This window comes from Helianthus annuus, chromosome 17 (assembly GCF_002127325.2).
Source record: "Helianthus annuus cultivar XRQ/B chromosome 17, HanXRQr2.0-SUNRISE, whole genome shotgun sequence".
In the NCBI taxonomy this organism is placed as follows: Eukaryota; Viridiplantae; Streptophyta; class Magnoliopsida; order Asterales; family Asteraceae; genus Helianthus; species Helianthus annuus.
In genome coordinates, this window is record NC_035449.2 from 46,589,080 (window position 1) to 46,615,807 (window position 26,728).

A 26,728-nucleotide genomic window follows, 5' to 3' on the forward strand; every position below is an offset into this window, starting at 1 on the left:
AAAGTTGCTAATTATGAACGGAACCAAGGAATAGTATATATGATTTCCATAATCATTTGTACTAAGGGCAAGGAACTCAAGGAAATTCCTGTAGTTTCAGAATACCCAGATGTCTTTCCAGAAGATTTACCTGGGTTACCACCAGACAGAGAGGTAGAATTTAGGATTCATCTAATCCCAGGAACTACACCGATAGCCAAGGCGCCATATCGATTAGCTCCTACCGAAATGCTAGAATTGAAAAAGCAATTAGATGAATTACTAAGCAAAGGATTTATACAACCTAGTTCATCCCCTTGGGGTGCACCCGTGTTGTTTGTGAAAAAGAAAGATGGATCAATGAGAATGTGTATTGATTATAGAGAGTTGAATAAGGTTACAGTTAAGAATCGATACCCATTACCTAGGATTGACGATCTTTTTGATCAATTACAAGGAGCTAGGTATTTCTCTAAGATAGATTTAAGATCCGGATATCATCAGTTGAAGGTTCAAGAAGAAGACATACCTAAAACTGCTTTCAGAACTAGGTATGGTCATTATGAGTTTACAGTCATGCCCTTCGGATTAACCAATGCCCCAGCTGCATTCATGGACATGATGAACAGAATCTGTAAACCATATTTGGATAAATTTGTGATCGTATTCATTGACGATATACTCATTTATTCCAAAAGTCAAGTCGAGCATTGTCAGCACTTGCATGCACTCTTAACTCTGTTAAGAAAAGAAAAGTTATACGCGAAATTCTCAAAGTGCGAATTCTGGCTGCAAGAAGTGCAATTCTTAGGTCACATGGTGAATCACGAAGGTATTCACGTAGATCCTACTAAGATCGAAGCAATTACCAACTGGAAGGTTCCACAAACTGCAATGGAAATTAGAAGTTTTATAGGTTTAGCCGGTTATTATAGACGGTTTATTAAGGATTTTTCCAAAATAGCTGTACCATTAACTAAGCTGACCTGTAAAGCCACTAAGTTTGAATGGGGACCAAAACAAGAAGAAGCTTTTAGAATCTTAAAGCAGAAATTAACCAATGCGCCAATCTTAGCCTTACCAGAAGGAACGGAAGATTTTGAAGTATACTGTGATGCTTCAAAATTAGGATACGGATGTGTGTTAATGCAACGCAAGAAGGTAATTGCGTATGCCTCTAGACAATTGAAAAAGCACGAAGAAAACTATACGACTCATGATTTAGAATTAGGAGCTATAATTTTTGCCCTTAAAATTTGGAGACATTATCTGTATGGAAGTAAGTTTACTGTTTATACGGATCATAAGAGTTTAAGATATATATTCGGGCAAAAAGAGTTAAACATGAGACAAAGAAGATGGATGGAAGTCCTGAGTGATTACGACTGTGATATTCAATATCACGAAGGAAAAGCTAACGTAGTAGCAGATGCCTTAAGTCGTAAGTATCATGAAAAACAAAGGCGAGTCCGTGCTCTTAGAATAAATCTACAGGTAGATTTACGGGAACAAGTGAAAGAAATCCAGAAAACCGCAATCAAGGACGATACCGAAGGAATGAAAGGTTACCTAAAAGAATTAGAACAAGGAAATGATGGAATTTGGAAATTCCACAGAAGCAGAATTTGGGTACCTAAACAAGGAAATTTAAGATCGAAAATCTTAGAAGAAGCTCATAAATCTAGGTATACTGTACACCCAGGAAATAATAAGATGTACCAAGATTTAAGAAAGAATTTCTGGTGGATAGGAATGAAAAAGGATATAGCTGAATATGTATCTAAGTGTTTAACTTGTTCACAAGTTAAAGCAGAACACCAGAAACCCTCAGGCTTACTACAACAATTAGAAATGCCGGTATGGAAATGGGAACTCATAACAATGGATTTTGTTACTAAGTTACCCAGAACCAGAAAAGGTAATGATGCAATTTGGGTAATCGTGGATCGATTAACCAAATCAGCTCATTTTCTACCAATAAAAGAAACTTTTAGCATGGAAAGGTTAGCTAAGCTATATGTGGATGAAATAGTATCCTTACATGGAGTCCCGCTCTCCATCGTATCGGATAGAGATAGTCGCTTCACTTCCCGATTTTGGACAAGTTTCCAAGAATCAATGGGAACCCGACTCAACCTGAGTACTGCATATCATCCACAGACCGACGGACAAAGTGAAATGACAATCCAAACTCTGGAAGACATGCTTCGAGCATGTGTAATTGACTTTGGGGGTAATTGGGATAACCATTTACCATTAATTGAATTCTCCTATAACAATAGTTATCATTCAAGTATTGAAGCCGCTCCATTCGAGGCACTATATGGACGCAAGTGCAGAACACCCGTATGTTGGGCAGAAATAGGAGAAAGTCAATTATCAGGTCCAGAAATCGTGCAAGAAACTACAGACAAGATAACTCAAATCAAGGGAAGATTGAAAACAGCCAGAGATCGTCAGAAGAGCTATGCCGACAATCGTCGCAAACCACTTGAATTCCAAATAGGAGACAAAGTACTTCTGAAAGTATCTCCTTGGAAAGGTGTGGTAAGATTCGGTAAGAAAGGAAAACTGAGTCCCCGATATGTTGGACCATTTCCAGTGATTCAACGAATCGGACCAGTTGCTTATCGCTTACAACTACCAGAAGAATTAGCTGGAGTACATGATGTATTTCATGTATCCAATCTCAAGAAATGTTTATCAGACGAATCCCTGGTAGTACCTCTTCAAGATATAGAGGTGAACGAAAAATTAAAGTTTATAGAGAAACCACTACAGATCGAAGATAGAAAAGTCAAGTTTCTCAAACACAAACGACTGGTATTGGTCAAAGTCAAATGGAATTCAAAAAGAGGACCAGAATACACTTGGGAGCTGGAATCAGAAATGAAACGCAAGTATCCTCATCTATTCCAGTGAATCTCGAGGACGAGATTTTTCATAAGGTGGGGAGGATGTAACAACTCTTATTAAAATTAAATAATTAGGATGGTAATTAGCTATTAAGAAAACCCTAATTGAGACCCCCAAGTAATTCTGCACTAACCCTAAAATTTCCAGAATAATCAGAATCAGGATCAGGGCCCCTAAAACTCAGGGGGGGGGGCAAAACCCTAGTAACGATTATCCTCATAACTCTGTGTAAAATTCGAAATTAACAAAACTATCGACACAGCAAGCCTACATGCATGAAGGGCTACTCTATGAAAATAGGGTGGTCACTCGCGTAGCGCGACGCTTATAGGGGTACCCCCTCGCGCTACGCGACGGTGTCAAATTTTCAGTATAAATAGCAGGGGTTGGGACTTGTAATCTGGCATTTGAACGACGTTAAAATTCATAATATACGTCGAATTATAAGCAAAACAGTCCAACACACACACACAATTATTGAATCGCTGCCGCAGAACAGGGTAATTACTCGATCGCTATTACGATTCAGTTTCCGGGATCAGTATACCCAAAGAATGTCTAAGTGCCGCCCACATTGGGCTATGCTTTGTCGTTGTCGATAATTCGATAATGAGTTGAAGCATTGTACTTTGTCGTTGTCGATAATTCGATAATGAGTTGAAGTACTATACTTTGTCGTTTGTCATTTTGATAAATGAGTTGAAGTATCGCACTTGGTCATTCATTGCGAATATTTGATCTCGGGAAATTATCGTAACTGCTGTATTGATCACTAACTCTGTTTTGTGTGCATTATTGTGAAATTAGGTTAACAGGGATAAAATCATATTTTGTCAGTACTAAATCTACAATGTGAGTCATTCTCTTTTTATCAACTGTTTTACAATACTCCAAATCATTTTTCAGAATTATAATTACAGTGATTAAGTTTATGTAATCACCAAATTACAGCCGGTATGTGGGGTATTGTGCACAGTATTGTTATTATTGTTTCCTTCACATTAGGTGGGCGAGCCTAATTGTGACATACGTCACTCATTGGGACAGCCAATGGTGATATGACCACAGTCACAGAGCTGGTCTGTGACAAATACCTATTCTTGAAATGTTGGTTGATAATAAACATATGTAAAAACTCTTAATACTGTGAATTATAACAAATGTGTCATTTTCAGTAAAATGAATGATTCACTCAGTATTTCCCCGCTGACAAAATTTTTTCAAACATGTTTCAGGTGATCTGCTGTAATTCAGGAGAAATGCAGGGGAAGCATTTCAAGCTTAAGATAGTGGCTCAATATAAAATAAAGAATTATGTTTTATTAATAAAATCTTGTTATTGTAAATTAACCGGGGTTGTATCCCGAATTGTGAAATAAAATAAATCGGGAAATATTTTAACTTAGCCGATCCTGTGAATAAATTTTTCCGCTGCTAAACTCACAATAAATAAAGTACCGCAGGATTTCTGCCCCGCGGCTCCGGAAACGGGTCAAACCGGGTCGGGGGCCGTGACACTTTTAGTTTTAATGTCATGAATAAATTTTAATTTTATGAATCTATGTTGTGTTTTAGTTTTACTTATTTAGTGTTTGAGTAAGATTTAGATTATGTTGATGTTGAATTGTGTCTGAACATCTGTTTGGTAAGTCAACAGAGGTTTAATAGTGTCAAGGGTTGGTTTGATGGTGAACAGATTATGTTGATGTTGAGTTATGTCTGAACATCTTTTTGGTAAGTCAACAGAGGTTTAATAGTATCAAGGGATGGTTTGATGGTGAACAGATGAGTGCAAAGATAAAACAAATGTTTAGAATTTGATCATTCATATCAGTTTTTTGAAGAATCTGTGCTCCTGCAAATTACAGAGAGTCAATATTTGGAGTTGTAAAAGGTCTGTTGTAGTTAAAGTTTGGTAAAAGAGAACATTTGCTAATGATGAAACAACTGTGTATTCTAACGACTGTTGATTTATCACTGTTGACTAAATGAATAAATTATAATAGTATTAATCTTTGTTGTCGCATCTTCATTTTAATTATTTTAGTCATTCCTAAGTATTATTGTATAATTTTGTTTATCAATAACAGTTTTTTGGAAGAATTTACCGTATATTTTGGTGTTATAAAAGGTGTGTTGTAGCTAAAGTTTGACAAAAGAGAGCATTTGCTGATGAATAAATGTCTGAAGATGCAAAGGTTTGCTATGGGTCAACAGATGTTAACGAACAACAGATGATATTCAATCTTAAAATGCTTAACAGAGGATTTTGATACAGTGGTTGGGCTAATGATGAATAAGTATTATTATATAACGTCTGCTATAAGTATTATTATATAATTTTGTTTATCAATAACAGTTTTTTGGAAGAATTTACGGTATATTTTGCTGTTATAAAAGGTGTGTTGTAGCTAAAGTCTGACAAAAGAGAGCATCTGCTGATAAATAAATGTCTGGAGATGCAAAGGTCTGCTATGGGTCAACAGATGTTAACGAACAACAGATGATATTCAACCTTAAAATGCTTAACAGAGGATTTGATACTAACAGTGGTTGGGCTAATAACAGATGTTAGACTTACGACTGTTGAGTTGCACCGATTGAAAACAACTATTTTTGAAACTTCTGCTTGCCTAAAAATACATCCACTGCTAAAGGGTACCGTCTGTTGTCATAATTTCTGTTTATCCTAATGACCGTTGATTTACTATATTGCTGACTGTCATCCATTATGACAACAGAGGTTCTGACGTGGACAGATGTTAGCTAAAAATAAAACAACAGCTGAAAGTTATCATCTGTTCTCATAACTTCTGTTTATCTAACGACTGTTTGACTCACACTGTTCCCAACGACCAACAGAGGTTTCCAAACAACTGTCATCGGTTGTCACAAGAGAGGTTCTGACATGGACAGATCTTAGCCATCAAATATTTGTAACTACTGCCAGGTCAGCATTCACTTCTTCTCTCTATATAAAAGTTGTTTCATCCCTAAATCGTGGTTCTACCACTGCCGTCTCGAATTCAAAATTCTTAAAAACAGTTTCCAACATATTAAAAACCCTCCCACTTAAACCCTGTTTCATCCCCAAATCACCTTCTTCTCCGTTCATGTCTCTGAACATCAAAAACCCTCACAACTACCTCCCCATCTTCGAGAAAACCAGCAAAAATACCAGCTATCACTCAATAATTGACCTTTTAAGGTCATCAAAATACAAATTAATTCTTACTGCTGATGCTCCGGTTCATACAGAAACACTCCGATAATATTGGTTTAATGCTGAAATAGAGTCTGAAGATAATAATCCAGTTGCCATCACATCTAAGGTCGGGGAAAGTGTGGTACGAATTTCTCCCTTTACAATTTCCACTACATTTGCATTGGACGACTTGGGAGGTAAGAACAACTTTGAAAAACTTGAACTTCATACAGAGTTCATTGAAAGAGGGTATGATGCACAATTAAAGGAAGTTACTATCTACAAACCAAACTTCCCTCCGCCAATGAAATTTTTGTTTCATACTCTTTTAACTTGTCTCTCAGCCAAGACCACCGCATTTAATGAGATACCTTTGAACATTCAGTATTTGGGTTATGCTATTTTAACAAAATCTGATTACAATTTATCACAAGCATTTTTTTCTGATTTGTTGAATAATGTGAAAAATGTGAAAAAATTGAAAAAGGTGTTCGTAGTAATGCTTTTCTGTTGTATCCAAGACTTCTAAGCTACTACCTACGAAAACAAGTGTCACAAACAGATTTTGAACAAGGTGTAGCTTTTCAAATAAATAGTCTTTCAAGTAAAACTTTTACTAAACTTATGGATAAAGAGTCAAAAGTTTCAACAACTGAAACAAAGGGGGATGAGCCTGTTTTAGATGCGTCCGCATCAATTGCTCAAACTTCTGTTGTTGAGCAAACTGCTCCTGATGATCATGACACCACAACTGGTGTTGTGAAACACACACCAGGAAAACGCAAAAAGAAAGCTGTCACATCCAAAAAGCCCACCAAAACCAAACAAAATAAAAAGGTTCCTCTGGAAGATGAGATCCCAGAGGTTAATGCAGTGACAACACAAATGTCACTTGAAACCACTGCTGCTACTTCCTCACAGTTGTTGGAAAGATCTCAACCCATCCAAACTCCTCATGTATCCTCACAAAAGGATCATGTTGTAAGTACAGAGACACCACAACATGAAGTAGACCTTTCATATGAAAGTATGTTTAAAAGTCCCTCTCCCAGGGCAATCACGCTTTCTACACCACAACCCTCGACTCAAGTTCCATCAACAATATTAGCTCTGTTTGAAGCAATTGAATTTCAGAAAGAAAATAGTTCCTTTAATGCACACATTACTGAGAGTATATTGCAACAAATGACTATGTCTGAACCAATTCAATCTCCTATCCTACAAACAGTTGAGGAGGTTATCCCCGTTGAGCATTAAGAAACTCTTGGTGGTAGTTCAAGTGGAGCAGCCACTACAACTGTTGAACCCATTGGTGCTCAGTTGGACAGCGGTTACATCATTAAGACTCCCTTGAAGGCAACCACTGATGAGGTTACAACTGTAATCTCTGCTTCAGTGGGAAGTCCCAAGAACGAAGAAAAAGGGGCATCTGTTTCTGATGATATGGAGACTTCTCCTATTATCAAAACAAATAAAACCACTACAGGTTGGAATTCAGATGATCCTATTAAAGTAGGTGATGAATTAACTTATAAGAATTTGACGGTTAGAGTGTCTACCATTGAAACAGATGTTGCTGAAATGAAAGAATTGATTAAGCAGATGATAGAGCTTTCTAAAAGTCAATCTACCAGACAGGAAATTGCCAATGAGCTTTTGAATTCTATGCAACGTATCCTTCAAGCTCAGAGGAATTTGGCTGAAAGTAACCGCAATTTCAGTTTGGAATTTATCAGAAATTTGGTTGATGCCAGGTATAAAGACACACAAGCAGACATTATGAACATTAAGGAACATCTATTGAAACTTACTGGCTCCACCTCTACATCAATCTTTGAGAAAAATGATGATGATAATGATGCCAAAAAGGGGGAGAAAGATTCACTGAGAAAGTTGTCACCATATTCAAAAGCTAATCCTACAGAAATTGTATCCCCTGCTCAACCTAAATCCCAACCTTCTCCAAAAAAAAAACCATCACAAAAGAAGGAGCAAATACCTTCCACACCATCATCACCTATTTTGTCAATAGATGCTGGGAACACAAGAGTATCAGCAGATGTTTACCAAACAGCTGCTGAGACACCAGTTGTTTCAGCAGAAGTTTCTCAAACATCTGCCATGATCATTTTCACTACACCAACCACAATCGAACCATCTCCAACGTCCCAAAGATTTTCCATACATTCATCTTCACTACCAAAACATTTTCCTTCACCAGAAATCATCTCCACATGTAAGAGAAAAACTCATATCGACAGAATCACAAAAATGAAGAATGATCCTCTAGTAAAGCTAACTCCACCTAATTGGAAGAAAGTCAAAACAGTGGATTCAGATGAGGTATTGAAGCTTAAAAGAATGAGAGCAGAGCTTGTGGCTGCTGGTTATGGTCCAGTTAGATCCATTGCTAGATGGTCTAAACTGGAGATAGTTGAGACCTACAAAAAGCTGGAAGAAGTTAGAGCTGAACATTCAAATGTTCTTCAAAACCCAGTCTATCCTACAACTGCTGCTTTGTCTCTAAAAATCGGTACTCCGAAAAACCTTCTCTCATCATCTGATTTGTCTGAATCATTGCAAATTTAGTTAGCAGACCACAATCACCAAACTCATCTTCAATAATTCTTTGCCCAAGAAAACCAACTGATCCAAAAATAGTAAAGTGGAAGTCATGCTCAAAAACCCAAGTATTGACTTTGATCAGATCAGATGGTAGTGTTGAAGAGATTAAAATAGATAGTGCATATAATCTGAATGCATACGATCTCCAAGATTTGTTGGACCTTCAACTTGAGAGGGATGATGAAGAAGACATGTTCTCCCTGGACTTTGAACTACAATTCAAAGGACAAATCAGGGAGATGTTGATGAGAAATAAAAATCAGTAATAAAGAAGCGTTTTTGTATCATCTGTTGTATAGGGAGATTGTTGGATCAGCAGCTATTACATTGTTTGTAGTAGCATATTTAACCAGATCACTTGTAGCAAAGGACATGTTGCTGCATAACAAATTCTTGAGTGAGGTTTGATGTGTGTTGTTTAGGCAGGTGATCGTATGTTCTTAGTTAACGTTTGTTAAAGTTAAGTTGTATTCGAATTTTATTAAGTTTGTTAGACATCTTTTATATGTACTTATGTTTATAACAATTTACATTGTCAATGGGTGGATACTCTCTTTTTTGAATAAGAGAATGGAAATAATCATATGTAACTGATGAATTTTATTAAGTTTTTTAGACATCTTTTAGACATCTTTTATTAAGTTTGTTAAATATCTTTTATATTTACTTATAGTTGTCTTTTAGCTATAATAGATAACACGTTTTGGTACAATATCTATACACATATGTATATGTTCTATCAATATGTGTTATGCATGGTTTTCTAAGAAACGACCCGTGTTTACACACGGGTCTTACCGCTAGTGTAGAAGAATAGCACAAATTAAAGCTTGATTATTCACCCTCCTCTAATTACTCAATACATCACTTTCCTCTTACATACTTACAGGTGGGGCCTATGTGGGACAGATACTTTTCCTCTCATAAGGGGGATATAATTAGTAATTAGAGGGTGCATTTAGATCAAACCCTATTCAAATCACACAACTATGTCGTACAATACATCATTCCTTAGCCCTCCATTCTATAATCTTATATAATTACCTGTTACCTATAACAACAAAAGACATGGAAGGGAATAGTGTTTCCCTACCATTGGAGGATATGGATGGGCAGTTGCCTGAGTGACACTTTCCTATTGGTTAAGTCAAATTACGTTTTGTGCCCTGTTTAAATTCACAATTTTGCCATTGGTTTTGTTTTTTTTTTTCCTAACAGTCAAATTACGATTTTGCCCTCATTTCAAATTTACAGTTTTGCTATCGTTTATGTATTTTCCCCCCTGTCAAATTACGCTTTTGCCCCCAATGTAAAATTACAGTCATGGTATCGTTTTAGTTTTTTACAACATTACGGTAGTGTTTTATTTTAATTGGTTGACTCGGTGTTGTTTTTATTCATGCCTGTCTGACATATGCTCATTAAAATAAAATTTTGCCCCCAGTTTAAAATGATATTGTTTCCATCATTTTGGTTTATTTATTTATTATTATTATTATTTTTTGCATAGTAGCATTTTGTTTTAACTTGTTGACTCCATGTAATTTTTTTAGAGCGTGTTATAAGTAGTATGTACAGGTAACTGAAACACCGACTAGGGGTGTTTAAAAAACTCGTGGCTCGCAGCTCGCACGAAACTCGCTCGAAAAAAGTTCGAAAAAAACTCGGCTCGAAATTGGCTCGGTCGTAAACGAGCCAGCTCGGCTCGGTTTGTAAATGAGCCGAGCTCGAGCTTGGCCTGGCTCGGCTCGTGAGCTCGTGAGCCGGCTCGATAAGGTTTACATTTTTCATTTTTTTTGTCCCACATTGCTCAGAAAATAAAAACTAAGGGAGTATCTCTCCTATTAAAAAAAGTCAAGAAAATGTACAAAGTGAGTTAACTATTTATACTTGCATATTTAGTGATTTGGTTAAATTAAATTGCAATTATGTCCTTAGTCTATGAAAAGATTCATTTTTAGGGCTTTTTAATTAGTAAATTTTGCGGTTTCTTTGTTAGTTCGAGCCGAGCCGAGCTAGCTCGAATTTCAATCGAGTCGAGCTCGAGCCACAATCTCAGCTCGATTTGAAATTCGAGCTCGAGCCGAGCCAGCTCGAATTCAGTTTGAGCCGAGCTTGAGCTGGGTCGAGCTCGGCTCGTTTACAGCCCTAACACCGACGTACATGTTATGAGAAAAAAATATTCGGCTTAGTGCCCGCAACGCGGGCGGGGTAAAAACTATTTTATATATGTACATAGACCATGGAGGGGAATAGTGTCAGGCAGCTGCCTGGCACTCCACCATTGTTCCAGAAAAATTGTGCTTTTACCCCAGTTCTAAATTACTATTTCACACCTATTATAAAATTACGATTTTGTCATCAGTTAAAAATTACGATTTTGCAACCAGCTCAAAATTACAATATTGCTATTGTATTAGCTTTTACCAAATTAAGAATTTACCCCCAGTTTAAAATTATGATTTTACCACAGTTCAAAATTACAATGTTGCCATTATTATGCTTGTGTTTGTTTTATTTGGTTGTCTCTATGTAATTTATATTTGTGCCAAACAGCAGCTTAGCACTCGCTCATTGGTCCAGACAAATTATAACTTTACCCCAGCTTAAAATTATTGTCTTGCTATCGTTTTAGTTTAGCTTTTTTTTTTTTTTTTTTTTTGTGTGTGTGTGTGTGTGAAACTATGATAATGTTTTGCTTTAATTGGTTGAGAAATATTTGGCCTAGCGCCCCGCAACGCAGACGGGGCATAAAAGGCAGCTACCTGCCGCTTCCCCATTGGTTCAGCCAAATTACAATTTTGCCCAATTTAAATTTACAAATTTTCCATTATTTTTTTATTTTTCTTCTCCTAGCCAAATTTTGATTTTTCACTCAGCTCAAATTAATAGTTTTGCCATTGTTTTTTTTTCCTAGTCAAATTACGATTTTGCCCTAAGTGTAAAATTCGTTTTAGTATTTTTTTTTTTTTAATTATGGTAGTGTTTTGTTTTAATTGGTTGGCGCGATGTAATTTTTATTCATGCCAAACGGTAGTTTTTCCACTGTTTTAGTTTTTTTAGCAAAAGTACGGTAGTATTTTGTTTTAATTGGTTGACTCGATTTAATTTTGTTTTGAGATTGTGTTATGAGTAGATTCTACAAGTAACTGAAACACATACGTACATGTTATGAGAGAGAAATATCCGGCTTAGTGCCCCGCAACACGGGCGGGGCATAAACTAGTCTAACTATAAACATTAAAATGGTAAAAATGAGGAAACAAACAATAATACCTAACTTAAAAACAATGCAATGTATATTTAATCATGAAGTCCGGATTCCGTAGAAGATAAAAAGCTCGTTGATCGTTTAAGATAAAGAATGATAAGAAATTCGTTCAAAGATATTTATTTACAGTTTGAAATGTTACATGAAACAACAAAACAAAACTTGTGTTTCATAATCTTAATTAAAAGGGAAATATTTTTTTCCCTGCAAACAATCCTACAAGATCCTTCCTATAAGGTAGATACGATTTCCTCTTTCCAACTTCATTTTCCGCTCTTCTTTGCACGTAAAATTGTTCGTGAACCGGCGTTTGCGCCTTCCACCTCCCCCCGACTTTCGTTACCTCACCCAAATTACGTTTTTGTTTCAAACTATCCCCTTTACATTCGCTGTTGCTCCGCCTCAGCAAAAACCGTAATATCCCCCTTTTCGATCCAGACCCGGTAGAACTACTCTTCTTACATTTAATTCTAGAACTTGGACTTTCCATTTCATCGGCTTCTGATGACGAGTACGAAGAAGAATCCTCTAATGGACTCGGAATTTGACGATCATGTACCAGAGTATCACGTTTGAAAACATTCCAACCTTGTGAATTGCTCTCTTCGTCGCTTAACACTAACGAGAACTCGAAATCTTGACCCTCAAGGTGCCCGTTTTGGTGAAATCGAGCTGCCTCTTCTTCGCGGATCACTTTGGCGACCGCTCTAGATGTTTTACTGTAGGAAGAGTAATAGCTGAAGCTTGGAGCGAATCCAGGATCTTCGATTATCTGATGTTGTTGCATTTTGGTGAAAATTAGTAGGAAGATGTTTGGTTTTTTAATGAATGAAAGAGAAGTGAAGATGAAAGTTGAATTGGTATGAGAGGGTATTTATAGAGAGAGCAATGTGATGGCGTTTTTGGTCGCGGAGCGCGTGATTCTTATTTTTTTATTATTAAATAAACTGTTAGCTGATATAAGTAGTTATGTCATTCTTAAGATTAATATAATATCAACCCATTGGTGACAAAAATTTAAGGTAAGAGGGACACTCCTCTCTCTTATGCACACCCATTCAGGTTATGTCACGTTAACTCTCCTCTTAAACTCCCTCACATTCCAATTTGATGGCGGCACTCCCCTCTTAGGTGACGTGTTTTTTTATTAAAAAAAAAAAGAAAATCATTGATTGGTTGTTACAAGCTATGGGCCCACCATCTCCTCTCTCTTCATGCGGTGACTCCTCCCCGACCCAGCTCCCCGATTTGGGTCCCCGCAAGGATGGCGGCGATGTTCCCGCTCGGGGAATGGGGTCACCGATCCGCCTCCCCGCTAGTGCCCCGCTCATCCTTAGCAACAAACCAGTACGTCTTTTTCAAGTTCATATTTTATTTAAACTTATTTAACTTTATCTTTCTTTCGTAAATATAGTAACAAACTATGCCTCGTAAAAATATTAACGAACTATGCCACATAATTGAACATCAACTTCATCTATATAGTATTTTACTTCAATTAGTTTTTATTAAAAGCAATTTTTTTTAATTTTATTGTATGTGAGAAATAAACCCAAGACCTTCAAACATAGGTATTTCTACAATTTATAAAAAAGAGTTATTAAATTTGAATTAATCATCCAATATGATTAACCACATAACTTATAGCCCATGATTAAGTGATTTAACATTTATAATAAAACTAATAAAAATATAGATTGTTTACAAATGGTAACAAATTGATTTTGGTTATTGATAATACTTGATAGCTATCATCAGAGTTAACTAAGGTCACCAACTACCACTGGTACTCTAACAAGGAGGCTTGATGGCTAGCATCTATCACCATAGGGATTGATCACTTGAATTATTAACTCAGATTAAGAAAAAAAATAGGCAGACGAAGTATTTACAATATTCTATAATGATATTAGCACTTAAAAAAATATTTCATTTACTTAGTTATCCACAAGTAAATTCCTTTTTTTCATTCTATTAAACTAAACATAAACATTTAAAGAATAATTTATTAATGGATGATTCTATTCTAATAGCTGGAAGTTGCATGTGGGAATGGTATTGCCATATCTGGTCAACTCGTTTTTCTTTCTTTACTTCAAAGTACTTTTAAATATAAAATTAAATAAAGTAAGATATATCTAATTAAGTTTAATACTAATAATAATAAAAGAGGACTGACTTTCTAGAAGAGTATAACCACTAAATCCATGACCTGAGTTGTGTGGAAAGCAAGCTTGTCTAAACATGTTAAAAAGAACTTACAAGTGCCCTTTAAACCATAGTTATTAAAGGTACTAGACGCATTCAAGATGTATAGGTCTCGTCTGGGATCTAAATGGAAAGCGCAAAAAAAAATAAAAAAAAGTGCATGAGAAAATAAATGCGCACAATGAGAAAAAATAAGAAGTATATCATGTATTAGTAAAATAATAATATTATTCTAAAATTAAAATTAACAAAACTTATTATATAACATTTAATATCTTCTATTTAGATGGTGTTTGGGGTTGAGTTTTGAAAATAGATTATGCGTTTTGAATAATCAGAATCAGATAATTAGCTATAACAAAACGTGCTGTAGAAAAATAGTGTTTGGATTTGATTATGTTGTTTGATATCACAATAATCAGATAATCAACAATTTGAGTGTTTGGCAAATATAGATATTTTAAAAAATAAATAAGTGAAATGACAAAAAAAGCTACTTTTGGTTTATCACGTTTTCCTGCAGTAAGGGATGACCTACTTTTGGATTATCACGTTTTGTTCTCTACAAAACGTAAAAAATCAGTTTTTATTAGTTTTTTTTTTTACCAAACACTCAAAATAGATTTTTTGCGATTTCAAAACACAATAATCAAAAAATCAGGTTGAAAAAGCAATCCCAAACACACCCTTAGTACCAAAAGTTCTAAAATATTAGTGTATTGGTGTTGAAAAGTAGTTTTCCTTAGATAAAAGTAGAAAATTGGCTGGAGTCTTGCCAGAATTTAGAGAATTTGGTCAGAAAAGGAATCAAGGAATCACATTAAAATCTACGCACGAATCATCACTTGGAGAATTAAACGCAATTTCCTTGACTTAAGGCGCAATTGCCTCGCCTCGCTAGAAAAATGGGCCTAGGTGCAAGAGGCGATGGCTTATAACAACTATGCTTTAAACTTTCCATATGAATTCAACCCAAATTTCATGCATGAACTCTATTATTACCACTAATATCAATATGTGTTATATGTGATGGCATGATGAATTATATGAGTTTGAAAAGATATAATTGTGAGAATATGGCAATATAAAACCCTTAGGAGTTTATGACTTACTGACAATTCAACTTGCCATTGAGAGAACTCATTTTTAAGGTTATTTGTCAATTCATTTTCCAATGTAGGGTTTAGGATCAAAATACAAAAGCTCCTAAAAATAAAAAGTCGTACAAAGGGTATCAAACGAACTCCGATTAACCTTACTCCAGCGGCAATGGAACCGTCTTATCAAACTCTACGATGTGAGATTTTAGGTTTTCACTTATGGATTTATAGGTTGTAGATTTTAGAATTTTGGTTATTATTAATGTATCTTTTATTTACCATTGTGTCTTTTCTATATTTGCGTCATTATGTCTTTTTTTGCGACTCATTGTGTTTTTCCCTCGACATTGTGCTATATTTTTTGGCATTGTGTTATATTTTGCTTGACATTTTGTTATTATTTTGCTTGAGATTCTGTTATCTGGTGTCATTCATTATGTCTTTATACACTTTTTATTTTTAGAAGTTTTTGTAGAATAACTTAACCTTTTCCAACTACTTCCCAAACTTTTGCAAACATTACACAAAACATAATAATAAAAGAATAAGACTAAAGGGTATGGGGGCCGGCTTAGGCCCGGCCTGGCCTGGCACCGGTCCCCCACACCGCCCCCCTCAGGCTTGGCTAGTCCCAACCGTCTCCCACTCGACGTTCACGACGGGCCTCTCTCCTCTCTCCTCACACACACAGCTATACATATATATATATATATATATATATATATATATATATATATATATATATATATATATATATATATATATATATATATATATATATAAAGGGGTTCATCTCCCACTCCTTTATGTCTATCCTCTTCAAGTCCCACCTATGTGACGGTGACGTGACAGTCCATCCCCTTGGGGATGAGGCTCTCCATACCCTCTGTCTAAGAAGAAGACAATTATGACCTGAGCACATTAAAATTACATGGTATAGTCGATCACATGAGACCGTCATATGTAAGTATGTTTGATCACAAGAAATGTGCTGATTGGTAACGTTGTGAGGTGTACCATACTACCATCCAAAAAATCAGTTATATGCTGCATCGACACGTGTACGACCATGAATTATTCTTGCTGGTCGTTACCAACTAGATTCATTTATGTCATGTTTTTACCAACATTTTACATTGGAGTGACAAAATTCATATAAATGCATATTTGCCTACGTGTCAAAACAGACATGAACTATTTTTATCTCCATGTCACCATCAGGGTTTGGTGGCAACCCATGGGAATGCCATATGTTCGTTTCACGGAGAAGACAAAATGCATTAAGTACAAAATCTTACTAATTTTAACAAGTAAAAAATCGTTGTTCTTAAACCTTTAACTATTGTCAGTTTAGAAATGACACACTTCAATTCAAACGTTGTTGTCAACTCATACTTCTATGGACAAATTTTATTAGATTTTTACCAAACATCGCAAGGCTATGTTGAAGGATTTTACATAGTCCTCCACTTCAAAACTGCATTTCCAAAATTCAATGGATGCAACAGAACCATGCAGATGAATAAAGCTTAGTTAGTTGTGCCCTATATCACACAACTATGTCGTACGATACATCGTATAGCCGCATTGTTCATATTTTCCATACATTACAGATACTAAAAAAAAAAAAGTTATAAATCTTTTCTTACCCCACCATTTTTCCAATCTTGTGATCTTGAATAATCTAACTATATACATTAAAGATAATAAAAATGAAAAAAAAAATCCTGACCCAATGAATCGCTAATTTGGTTTAATATGAATTTTATTGCTTCTCGAAATTATTAAATTGGTTTATATATGTGAATTAAAAGTGATTCGTTGCTTCTGGAAATAGTTGAATTGGTTTAATTATATATGTGAACTAAAACTGATTCACATATAAACTAGTTCACATGTGTACTAATACTGGTTTAGTGACCGTTTACAATTTTCAGGATCAATTTCCGGCAGCTTTCACTCAAAATGTGTCTGATAGTATGAACCATGACCTCCGGTTCCCGATCCAAGCCGCCGGTATTCAAAACACTGCTAAAAATCACTTTAAGTCTATGATAATTTAAGATAAAAAAAAATCGAGAAATTCACTCAAAGATATTTACAACTTGAAATGTTACATGAAACAACAAAACTAAAGAAACTTGCGATTCATCATCTTATTTAGAACGAAAGCCTCCCCCCCCCCCCCCCCCCCCCCAAAAACAATCCTACAAGATCCTTTCTATAAGGTAAATACGATCTCCTCTTTTCAACATTTTCCACTCTTCTTTGCACGTAAAATTGTTGTGAACCGGAGTTTGCGCCTTCCACAGCCTACCAACTTTCAGCAGCTCACCCGAATTCCACTTTTGTTTCGGACTATCTGTCACACACCGACCCACAGCGGAATGGTACGGGGCATGATTAATTGCTCAAAGCTTATAACATTTATTTAAAAGTTGAAGTATTTAAAGCATCAATATTAAATTGGTCTCTTTGTCGTCAACGTCCCCGTTTTCGTCATTGATCGCTTTGGCGACGGCTCTATATATATATAATGTTAATCGCCGTTAAAAATCTGTTCGTTAGAATTGGGGACTTTTTTTCCTGCTCGTACGGGTACTTAAATTCGCAGGGACGGCTCTGTCAAGCCGTCAAGGTATATTCCAACCCAAAACCAACAAACTGATGGGAAAAAACGCAAAACCCGGTCACAAACAGTAAACACAAACGCGGAAGCAAACTTCGTTTGACCAAGACTTTTCCCAAACTAGAATGAACCTGTGAGGATGCAAACAAATAGGGTATCCCAACTACAATCAAAACAGCCCCAAACAGCCCGAAAACAATAATAATAAGAACACCAAATTTTAGCGTGGAAAACCTCTCAAGAAAGGAGAGTAAAAACCACGGGACTACTAGAGCCGCTTCAAATCCACTATCACCAAATTAGAGCAATACAAAGTCTTCCCTAGGTCTACTAGAGGCATACAATAATCATCATACACTTGGAATCAACAACATCAAGCATATGGAATCAAATACAAAGACAAAAGAAGGAAATGTCACCAAATTCTGCAGCAGCAAACAGAGGCTGTGCAGACGAACTTCCAGAGCTTATTTGGACAAACCCACCGTTGGATAAGGTCGCCCTGGTGTGCAGATGACTGTGCCCAAAAATCAGAGCGATCCAACGGTTCAAACTCCGGGAAACGGACGACCTCTGCAGCTAGGTTTTGGAGTGACGGAAATGAACTTCTTCTTTTGTGTGTGTGTTGTTGTTGCTGTGAGTTTAGGGTGTTATTTTCAGCTCAAGACCCCTGCTTCTTTTATTCAAGATAAATAAAACCAAATGGCCCAATAAGAATTATTGTTGGGCTTCCACATGGGCCAAAAAAACCCAACAATTCTCCCCCTTTTTGGCCTATGAGGAAGAGTTCGCCATCCCGGCGATTGAGCAACATATCTTCAACTTCTCCCTTGCCAAAGATTTTGTCAACATATCGGAACCATTATCATCGGTATGAACTTTATCAAGTTCAAACAACTTGTCTTCAAGTGCATCTCTAATCCAATGATACTTCACATCAATATGTTTTGTTCTCTTGTGAAACATAGAATTCTTTGCAAGGTGAATAGCACTTTGATTATCACAAAGAACCACGTAGCGCTGTTGCATAAAGCCAAGCTCCTGCATAAACCTTTTCAACCACAACAGTTCTTTGCATGCTTCTGTTGCTGCCACATACTCAGCCTCAGTGGTAGACAAAGCAACATACTTTTGCAGTCTTGACTGCCATGAGACAGCTCCCCCTGCAAAAGTCATCAAATATCCAGAAGTGGATTTCATGTTGTCTTTGTTTCCCGCCAAATCAGAATCCGTATAACCAATAAGCATTGGCTTTCCATTTCCAAATGTTATACCCAATTTGGAAGAACCACGTAGATATCTAAAGATCCACTTAACTGCTTCCCAATGCTTCTTACCTGGATTTGATAGAAACCGACTAACAACACCTACTGCATGGGCAATATCAGGTCTTGTACACACCATTGCATACATCAAGCTTCCAACCGCTGACGCGTATGGAACTTTATCCATGTCTTCAATCTCCTCCTTCGAAGAAGGGCAATCTTTATCGGTTAGTTTAAAATTGGGAGTAAGAGGTGAACTAACCGATTTGGCTTTATCCATGTTGAACCTGCGAAGCACCTTCTCAATGTATTGCTCTTGTGACATGTGCAACTTCTTTGAAGCTCTATCTCTAGTAATCCGAATACCAAGAATTTGTTTTGCTGGCCCCAAGTCTTTCATAGAGAACGACTTGCTCAATTCTTTCTTCAGCTGAACAATTCTCTCTGCATTCTTGCCTACAATCAACATGTCATCAACATAGAGTAATAAAATGATAAAATCATCATCACCAAACCTCTGAAAGAAAACACAGTGATCTGAAATAGTCTTTCGGTAGCCTTGCTTCCCCATAACAGACTCAAATTTCTTATACCACTGTCTTGGTGCTTGCTTCAACCCATAAAGACTTTTCTGAAGCTTACAGACATAGTCTTCTTTACCTTTAACCCGAAAGCCTTCAGGTTGCTCCATATAGATTTCTTTATCCAAGTCACCATGAAGGAAAGCTGTCTTGACATCCATTTGCTCAACCTCAAGATCAAGACTAGCTGCCAAACCAAGAATCACCCGAATGGAACTCATCTTCACGACTGGAGAGAAAATCTCATCAAAATCAATACCCTTTCTTTGACTGAACCCTTTAACCACTAATCTGGCTTTGTACCTAGGCCTCGAGGTATGTTCTTCAGTCTTCACTTTGTAGACCCACTTGTTCTTCAGAACTTTCTTGCCTTTAGGAAACTTTACTAATTCAAAGGTATTGTTCTCATACAAGGAATTCATCTCATCTTGCATGGCTTCAACCCACTCCCTTTTGTGTTCATCTTCCATGGCCTCTTCATAACACTCGGGCTCTCCCCCGTCAGTGAGCAAGACATACTCATCAGCAGAATAACGGGTGGAAGGATGACGGTTTCTTGTAGACCGTCTGAGTGGGACAAATGTTGGCATACCTGGTACTGGTAACTCTGGATGAGGACCCTCATCTAACTCTTGTTGCTCTGGAATATCATGATTATCAGTACCGTGTTGTTCATCATGTTGAATATCATCTTCATTATGCGGCTCAGAGTGCTGTGGAGGAACTGGATCCAAATCAGTAAGATCATCAGTATGTTGAGGAACTATCTTTGTCTTCTCAATATCTTTCAAACTTTGATCTTCAATAAAATCAGCATCGAAACTTCTTATGAGTTTCTTCGAGATTGGATCATAAAACCTGTGTCCAAACTCATCTCCCCCATAACCAACGAATATACATGGCTTGGTCTTTACATCAAGCTTTGTTCTTTCATCTTTGGGAATATACACAAAAGCCTTGCATCCAAAGACCCGCAAATCATCGTATGAAACATCTTTGCCGCTCCAAACCCTGTCAGGAACATCAAAAGACAAAGGAACACAAGGAGTACGATTAATAACATTTACTGCGGTGTTCAAAGCTTCACCCCAAAAGGAATTAGGCAACCCTGCATGTGATAGCAAACATCTAACCCTTTCAGCCAATGTTCTATTCATCCGCTCTGCTAAACCATTCAACTGTGGTGTCTTTGGAGGAGTCTTTTGGTGCCGAATACCTTTCTCTCTACAATAAGCATCAAAAGGACCAATGTACTCACCTCCATTATCTGTTCGAATACACTTGAGCTTCTTCTCAGTTTGTCTCTCAACCAAGGCATGAAACTGCTTAAATACATCTAAAACTTGATCTTTAGATTTCAAGGTATAAGCCCATACCTTTCTTGAATGATCATCAATGAATGTGACAAAATATAAGCAGCCCCCAAGTGTTCTAGTCTTCATAGGACCACAAACATCTGAATGCACCAAATCCAGTATATTGTTTCTTCTATGAGGAGGGTGACTCTTAAAAGAAACTCTTCTTTGTTTACCTGCTAGACAATGAGAACACTTCTTCAAATGAACATTAGTTAAATCTGGCAAGGCATTTCTTTTCAACAATATATGCATCCCTTTCTCACTCATGTGACCAAGTCTTTTATGCCATAACTCGGTCATATCATTATCGACTAATGAGTGGACTGAATCTGTAGAGATCTTCGGATGTGCCATATATAACTTTGAACTTCTTTTACCTCTTGCCACGATCAAAGAACCACGAGTGAGTTTCCAAACACCATCACCAAAGGTACTATGGTAACCATCATCATCAAGTAAACCTGCAGAGATCAAATTAAGTCTAATATCTGAAACATGTTTTACATTATGTAAAACCAACTCCATCCCAGTATCAAACTTCAAGCAAACATCTCCAACACCAATGATCTTAGATAGCCCATTATTACCCATCTTAACAACCCCAAAGTCACCAGGTGTATAAGATGAGAAAAAATCCCTTTGTGATGTCACATGACAAGTAGCACCACTGTCAACAACCCAACTCGAATCATCACGTGTAATGTTCACCACATCATCATCACAACAAATAAAGAACTCTTCGGTAGCAGTATTAACTTCAGCTGTGTCATTGCCACCATCATCTTTCTTATGGTTGTTCTTCTTATTGTTGTAGTCAGCTTTCTTTTTCTCCTTCTTCAGTTGTCTGCAGAATTTAATTGTGTGCCCTTTCCTACCACAATGATGACATTCATAATCAGCAAACTTACCTCGAGACTTACTACGATGCTTCTCTTTGTTACTCGGACCTCTACTTTGACCTCTCCCCCTGCTTTCTGTAACTAAGACATCTGAATGTGAAGAGGAACCTTGTGACTTTCTTCTCATCTCTTCATTTAAAACACTGCCTTTAGCCATTTCCATAGTAATAATACCATTTGCTGCAGAGTTGGACAATGATGTCCTAAAAGTCTCCCAAGAATCCGGTAAAGTACCAAGAAGCCATAAGCCTTGTACCTCGTCTTCAAACTTGATACCCATTCCTGCAAGCTGATTAATAATACCCTGAAAAACATTCAAGTGATCAGAAACAGGAGTTCCATCATTGTACTTCAAATTTATCAACTGTTTAATCAAGAACAGTTTATTGTTTCCGGTCTTCCGAGCATACAACTCCTCAAGCTTGTTCCACAAAGTACGAGCGTGAGTCTCACCGCTAATATGGTTCAAAACATTATCATCAACCCATTGGCGAATATAACCACAAACCTTTCTGTGCAATATATTCCACTCTTCATCTGTTTTATCACCCGGTTTGTCGGTATTAAAAACAGGCATATAATAATCCTTAACATAAAGGAGATCTTCCATCTTGCCTTTCCAAACATGATAATTAGAACCATTCAAATTCACAATCCTACTTGTATTAGCTTCCATCGTTCAATCAAGTTTCAACCCAATAACAAGAGCCAATGGCTCTGATACCACTTTGATGGGAAAAAACGCAAAACCCGGTCACAAACAGTAAACACAAACGCGGAAGCAAACTTCGTTTGACCAAGACTTTTCCCAAACTAGAATGAACCTGTGAGGATGCAAACAAATAGGGTATCCCAACTACAATCAAAACAGCCCCAAACAGCCCGAAAACAATAATAATAAGAACACCAAATTTTAGCGTGGAAAACCTCTCAAGAAAGGAGAGTAAAAACCACGGGACTACTAGAGCCGCTTCAAATCCACTATCACCAAATTAGAGCAATACAAAGTCTTCCCTAGGTCTACTAGAGGCATACAATAATCATCATACACTTGGAATCAACAACATCAAGCATATGGAATCAAATACAAAGACAAAAGAAGGAAATGTCACCAAATTCTGCAGCAGCAAACAGAGGCTGTGCAGACGAACTTCCAGAGCTTATTTGGACAAACCCACCGTTGGATAAGGTCGCCCTGGTGTGCAGATGACTGTGCCCAAAAATCAGAGCGATCCAACGGTTCAAACTCCGGGAAACGGACGACCTCTGCAGCTAGGTTTTGGAGTGACGGAAATGAACTTCTTCTTTTGTGTGTGTGTTGTTGTTGCTGTGAGTTTAGGGTGTTATTTTCAGCTCAAGACCCCTGCTTCTTTTATTCAAGATAAATAAAACCAAATGGCCCAATAAGAATTATTGTTGGGCTTCCACATGGGCCAAAAAAACCCAACACAAACCTAATCTCCCACCCCCACGTTTGGCAAAAACGATTCTGGTTGAATCAGTTTGGTCAATTTGGTCAATATGGTTTTGAGTTGAAGCCAATTCCGGTAATAAATCAGTTATGGAGAAAAGTATTCAAACCCTATACAAATCGGTTTAAGTCGGGTAAAACTAGTTTTTCAACTCTATTTACGAGACTAAGAACTGATATAGAAACTGACGGTTTAAGTCGGGTTTGAACCGATTTGAGTCAACCCGGTTTCAGGTGTGATATCGGGACAGGTTAGGAACCAGTTTGAAAATCCAAACCGGGTTTTTTTACCTCTCTAGCCAAGCTGAACCTCCCCCTTTCTCCACTTCATGTACGTCGCATTCATATTTACATACTTTAGTTGCTTCTCCTTCACTTTGACATCTCTTTCTTTCACCTCAGCTTACATACAGAGTTTCAAAAATACTCACATTGTTGATGCTCTAACTAGCATTAAGCATTATTTGTTATCAACCTTCTAATATCTTTTCATATTTCATGATGTAATTAATTAATAATTAACTTGAAGAAATACTCGGTTTATCAATTTCTTTTCCTAAATTGCTTTTTATATATCGTGTGTACATATACATATAGTTACTAGTATATCCCTCCTTTTAAAACGCACCTATTTGTAATTTTATTTTTTACATAATGTATTTAAATTCTAATTTATCACCCAAGATAAATTATTTACATTATTTCTATTTATGTTCTATAATGTTAATAATCTAGTATTTTAGAAAGAACATATTAAAAATGGTGTTGTTTTGACTTATTTTGGTAACTTGTAATTTGTTTCTTTGTCTAACACCTTGCTAGTTACTTAATGATATTGCTTTCGTTGTATAAGAAAAACGTATGGTCACCTGAAAGTAAGGTATTATAAAAGAACACCTTCAAATATTAATAATGGATGGTTCTATTCCATTAGGTGGAATTTGCAATATGTGAGCATGATATTGCCGTATATGGGTCTAACCCGTTTTTCTTCCTTTACTTTAGAATAATAATAAAGTAAGATTTAATTGAACATAATACTAATAACAAAAGAGGATTGACTTTCTAGAAGAGTAAAGGCATATAGCTAGCTAGCGAATCCATGACGTGAATTGTGTGGAAAGCAAAAGTTTTTCTAAACATGTTACAACTTAAAGTTAGAAGTGCACTTTTTAATATTCCATATAGAGAAGAATTCGGCAACCATGACGTCAACTGTGTGGAAAGTGAAGATCCAAAAACTAGGTCGGAGTCTAGCCTCAGGGGCGCAGGTTAGAAGAGGGGGCGTCCAATTTCTCGAACTTTTCGCTCAGTAGTGTTATATATGTAGCTTTCGTATAGAAATTTTTAAGTATATACGTTTATGACTCCCCGTTGAAAATCTCAAGCTTCGCCACTGTCTCGCCTTGTTCAATTAGATTTTGATACATGTGAGAAAGACAATCTTTGCAACCATAAAACACCATGCTGGCATCGACCACTATTCTACTATAAATATTAAAATAGTAAAAAAAAAAAACAAGAAGAAGCATAAATCATGACCCATTGAATCGCTAATATTGTTTTATATATACGAATTTTAATAATACCCGTTTATATATGTGAAATGAATAAAACTGATTCACATGCAAATTACCTACACTGGTTCACACAAACTAACACCGGTTCACATATAAACTAGTTCACATGTGAACTAATACTGGTTTTGTACGCACCTGTACGATTTTCAAGATCAATATATCGTTCTAAACAAGATAAAAAAAAAAAAAAACTCTTTGACAGTTCAAGACAAAGAATGATTCATTAAAAGGTATTTACAACTTCAAAGGATACATAACAACAAAATTAGAATGGAAGCATTTTCCCCATTCCGTTGGCATTTGCAAACAATCCTACAAGATCCTTTCTATAAGGTAGATACGATCTCCTCTTTTCAACTTCATTTTCCGCTCTTCTTTGCACGTAAAATTGCTCGTGAGCCGGCGTTTGCGCCTTCCACCTCCCCCCAACTTTCGTTACCTCACCCAAATTCCGCTTTTGCTTCGGACTATCCACCTTGTTCAACACCATCGACTCCTTACCTTCGCTATTGCTCCGCCTCAGCAAATACCAGAACATCCCCTTTTTCGATCCGGAACCAGTAGAATTACTCTTTTTGCATTTCGTTATGTCCGCCTTTGGCATCCACTCGCAATAAGTTCCAGAAGGCGGACTATCCAATTCATCGGCTTCTAATGACGAAGATTCTTCTCGTTCACCAATGAATAGGTTACCTAAGGAGAACTCAAAATCTTTGTCGTCAACGTCGACCCCATTTTCGTCATTGATCGCTTTGGCGACTGCTCTAGATGTTATACTGTCGTGAGAGTAACAACTGAAGCTCGGAGCGAACCCAGGATCTTCGGTTATCTCTTGTTGTTGCATCTGATAAGAATTTGTTAGATGTGTTTTATATTTTATGATTGAAAGAGAGGTTACTGGTGAGGGATGAGAATCTGGTGTGACAAGGTATTTATAGAGGGTAATGTACTAATGCATGTGTTTGTTTTGTTTTATTCGGAAATAATATTAACAAACCAATACGCACTTTTCATGTTTATATTTTATTAGATTCGTTTGAGTTTCGTTTTCTTTGATAATTAACATTAACTAATCAAGCTAACAAGGTGTATTCCCACGGAACATCCACAAACCTAAATGATATCTCATCATGTAATTATTAATTATGTTACAGAAATAAACATCAAGGTGTGTGTATACACACATTAGCCAACTTGATTGTTAGTGCTTTTATTGTTAGTGAATAGTAGCATAGCATGACTTTATTATTTAGGCTTTCTTTTTCAGTTGTTATATCGTGTAACAGTACTGTTCTAATACCGTAACGAATAGAACCAAACTGAACTAAGATCAAATGAATTCCTTCTTGTAAGTTGTAACGAGCAGAACCGATACCAACCGGGATTCCACCACAACACTCGAGAGAATCCCACTAGTTTATATAATATATCTCTCCATTTAAAGCACATCTATTTATCATTTTATCTTTTACGGTATGTTTATCGTCTCTTCTTTTACAGTATATCATCAACGTATAATCAATGTATAATCTAGTATTTTTAATACGATCATACTGAAAATTATAACCCGTGATTAATTAAGTACTTTAATTTTATTATATATTACTTATAAACGAAAAGGGATTGATTTTGGTTAAATGG

General features: G+C 36.5%; 1 protein-coding gene across 1 annotated transcript; it reads right to left on the bottom strand.

Annotated features, from left to right (window-relative positions):
- Positions 1 to 12,177: 12,177 nt before the first annotated feature.
- LOC110924132 lies at positions 12,178 to 12,783 on the bottom strand. Its single transcript, XM_022168166.1, has one exon. It carries the CDS (start codon positions 12,781 to 12,783, stop codon positions 12,178 to 12,180), a length of 606 nt encoding a protein of 201 aa, XP_022023858.1.
- Positions 12,784 to 26,728: the final 13,945 nt, after the last annotated feature.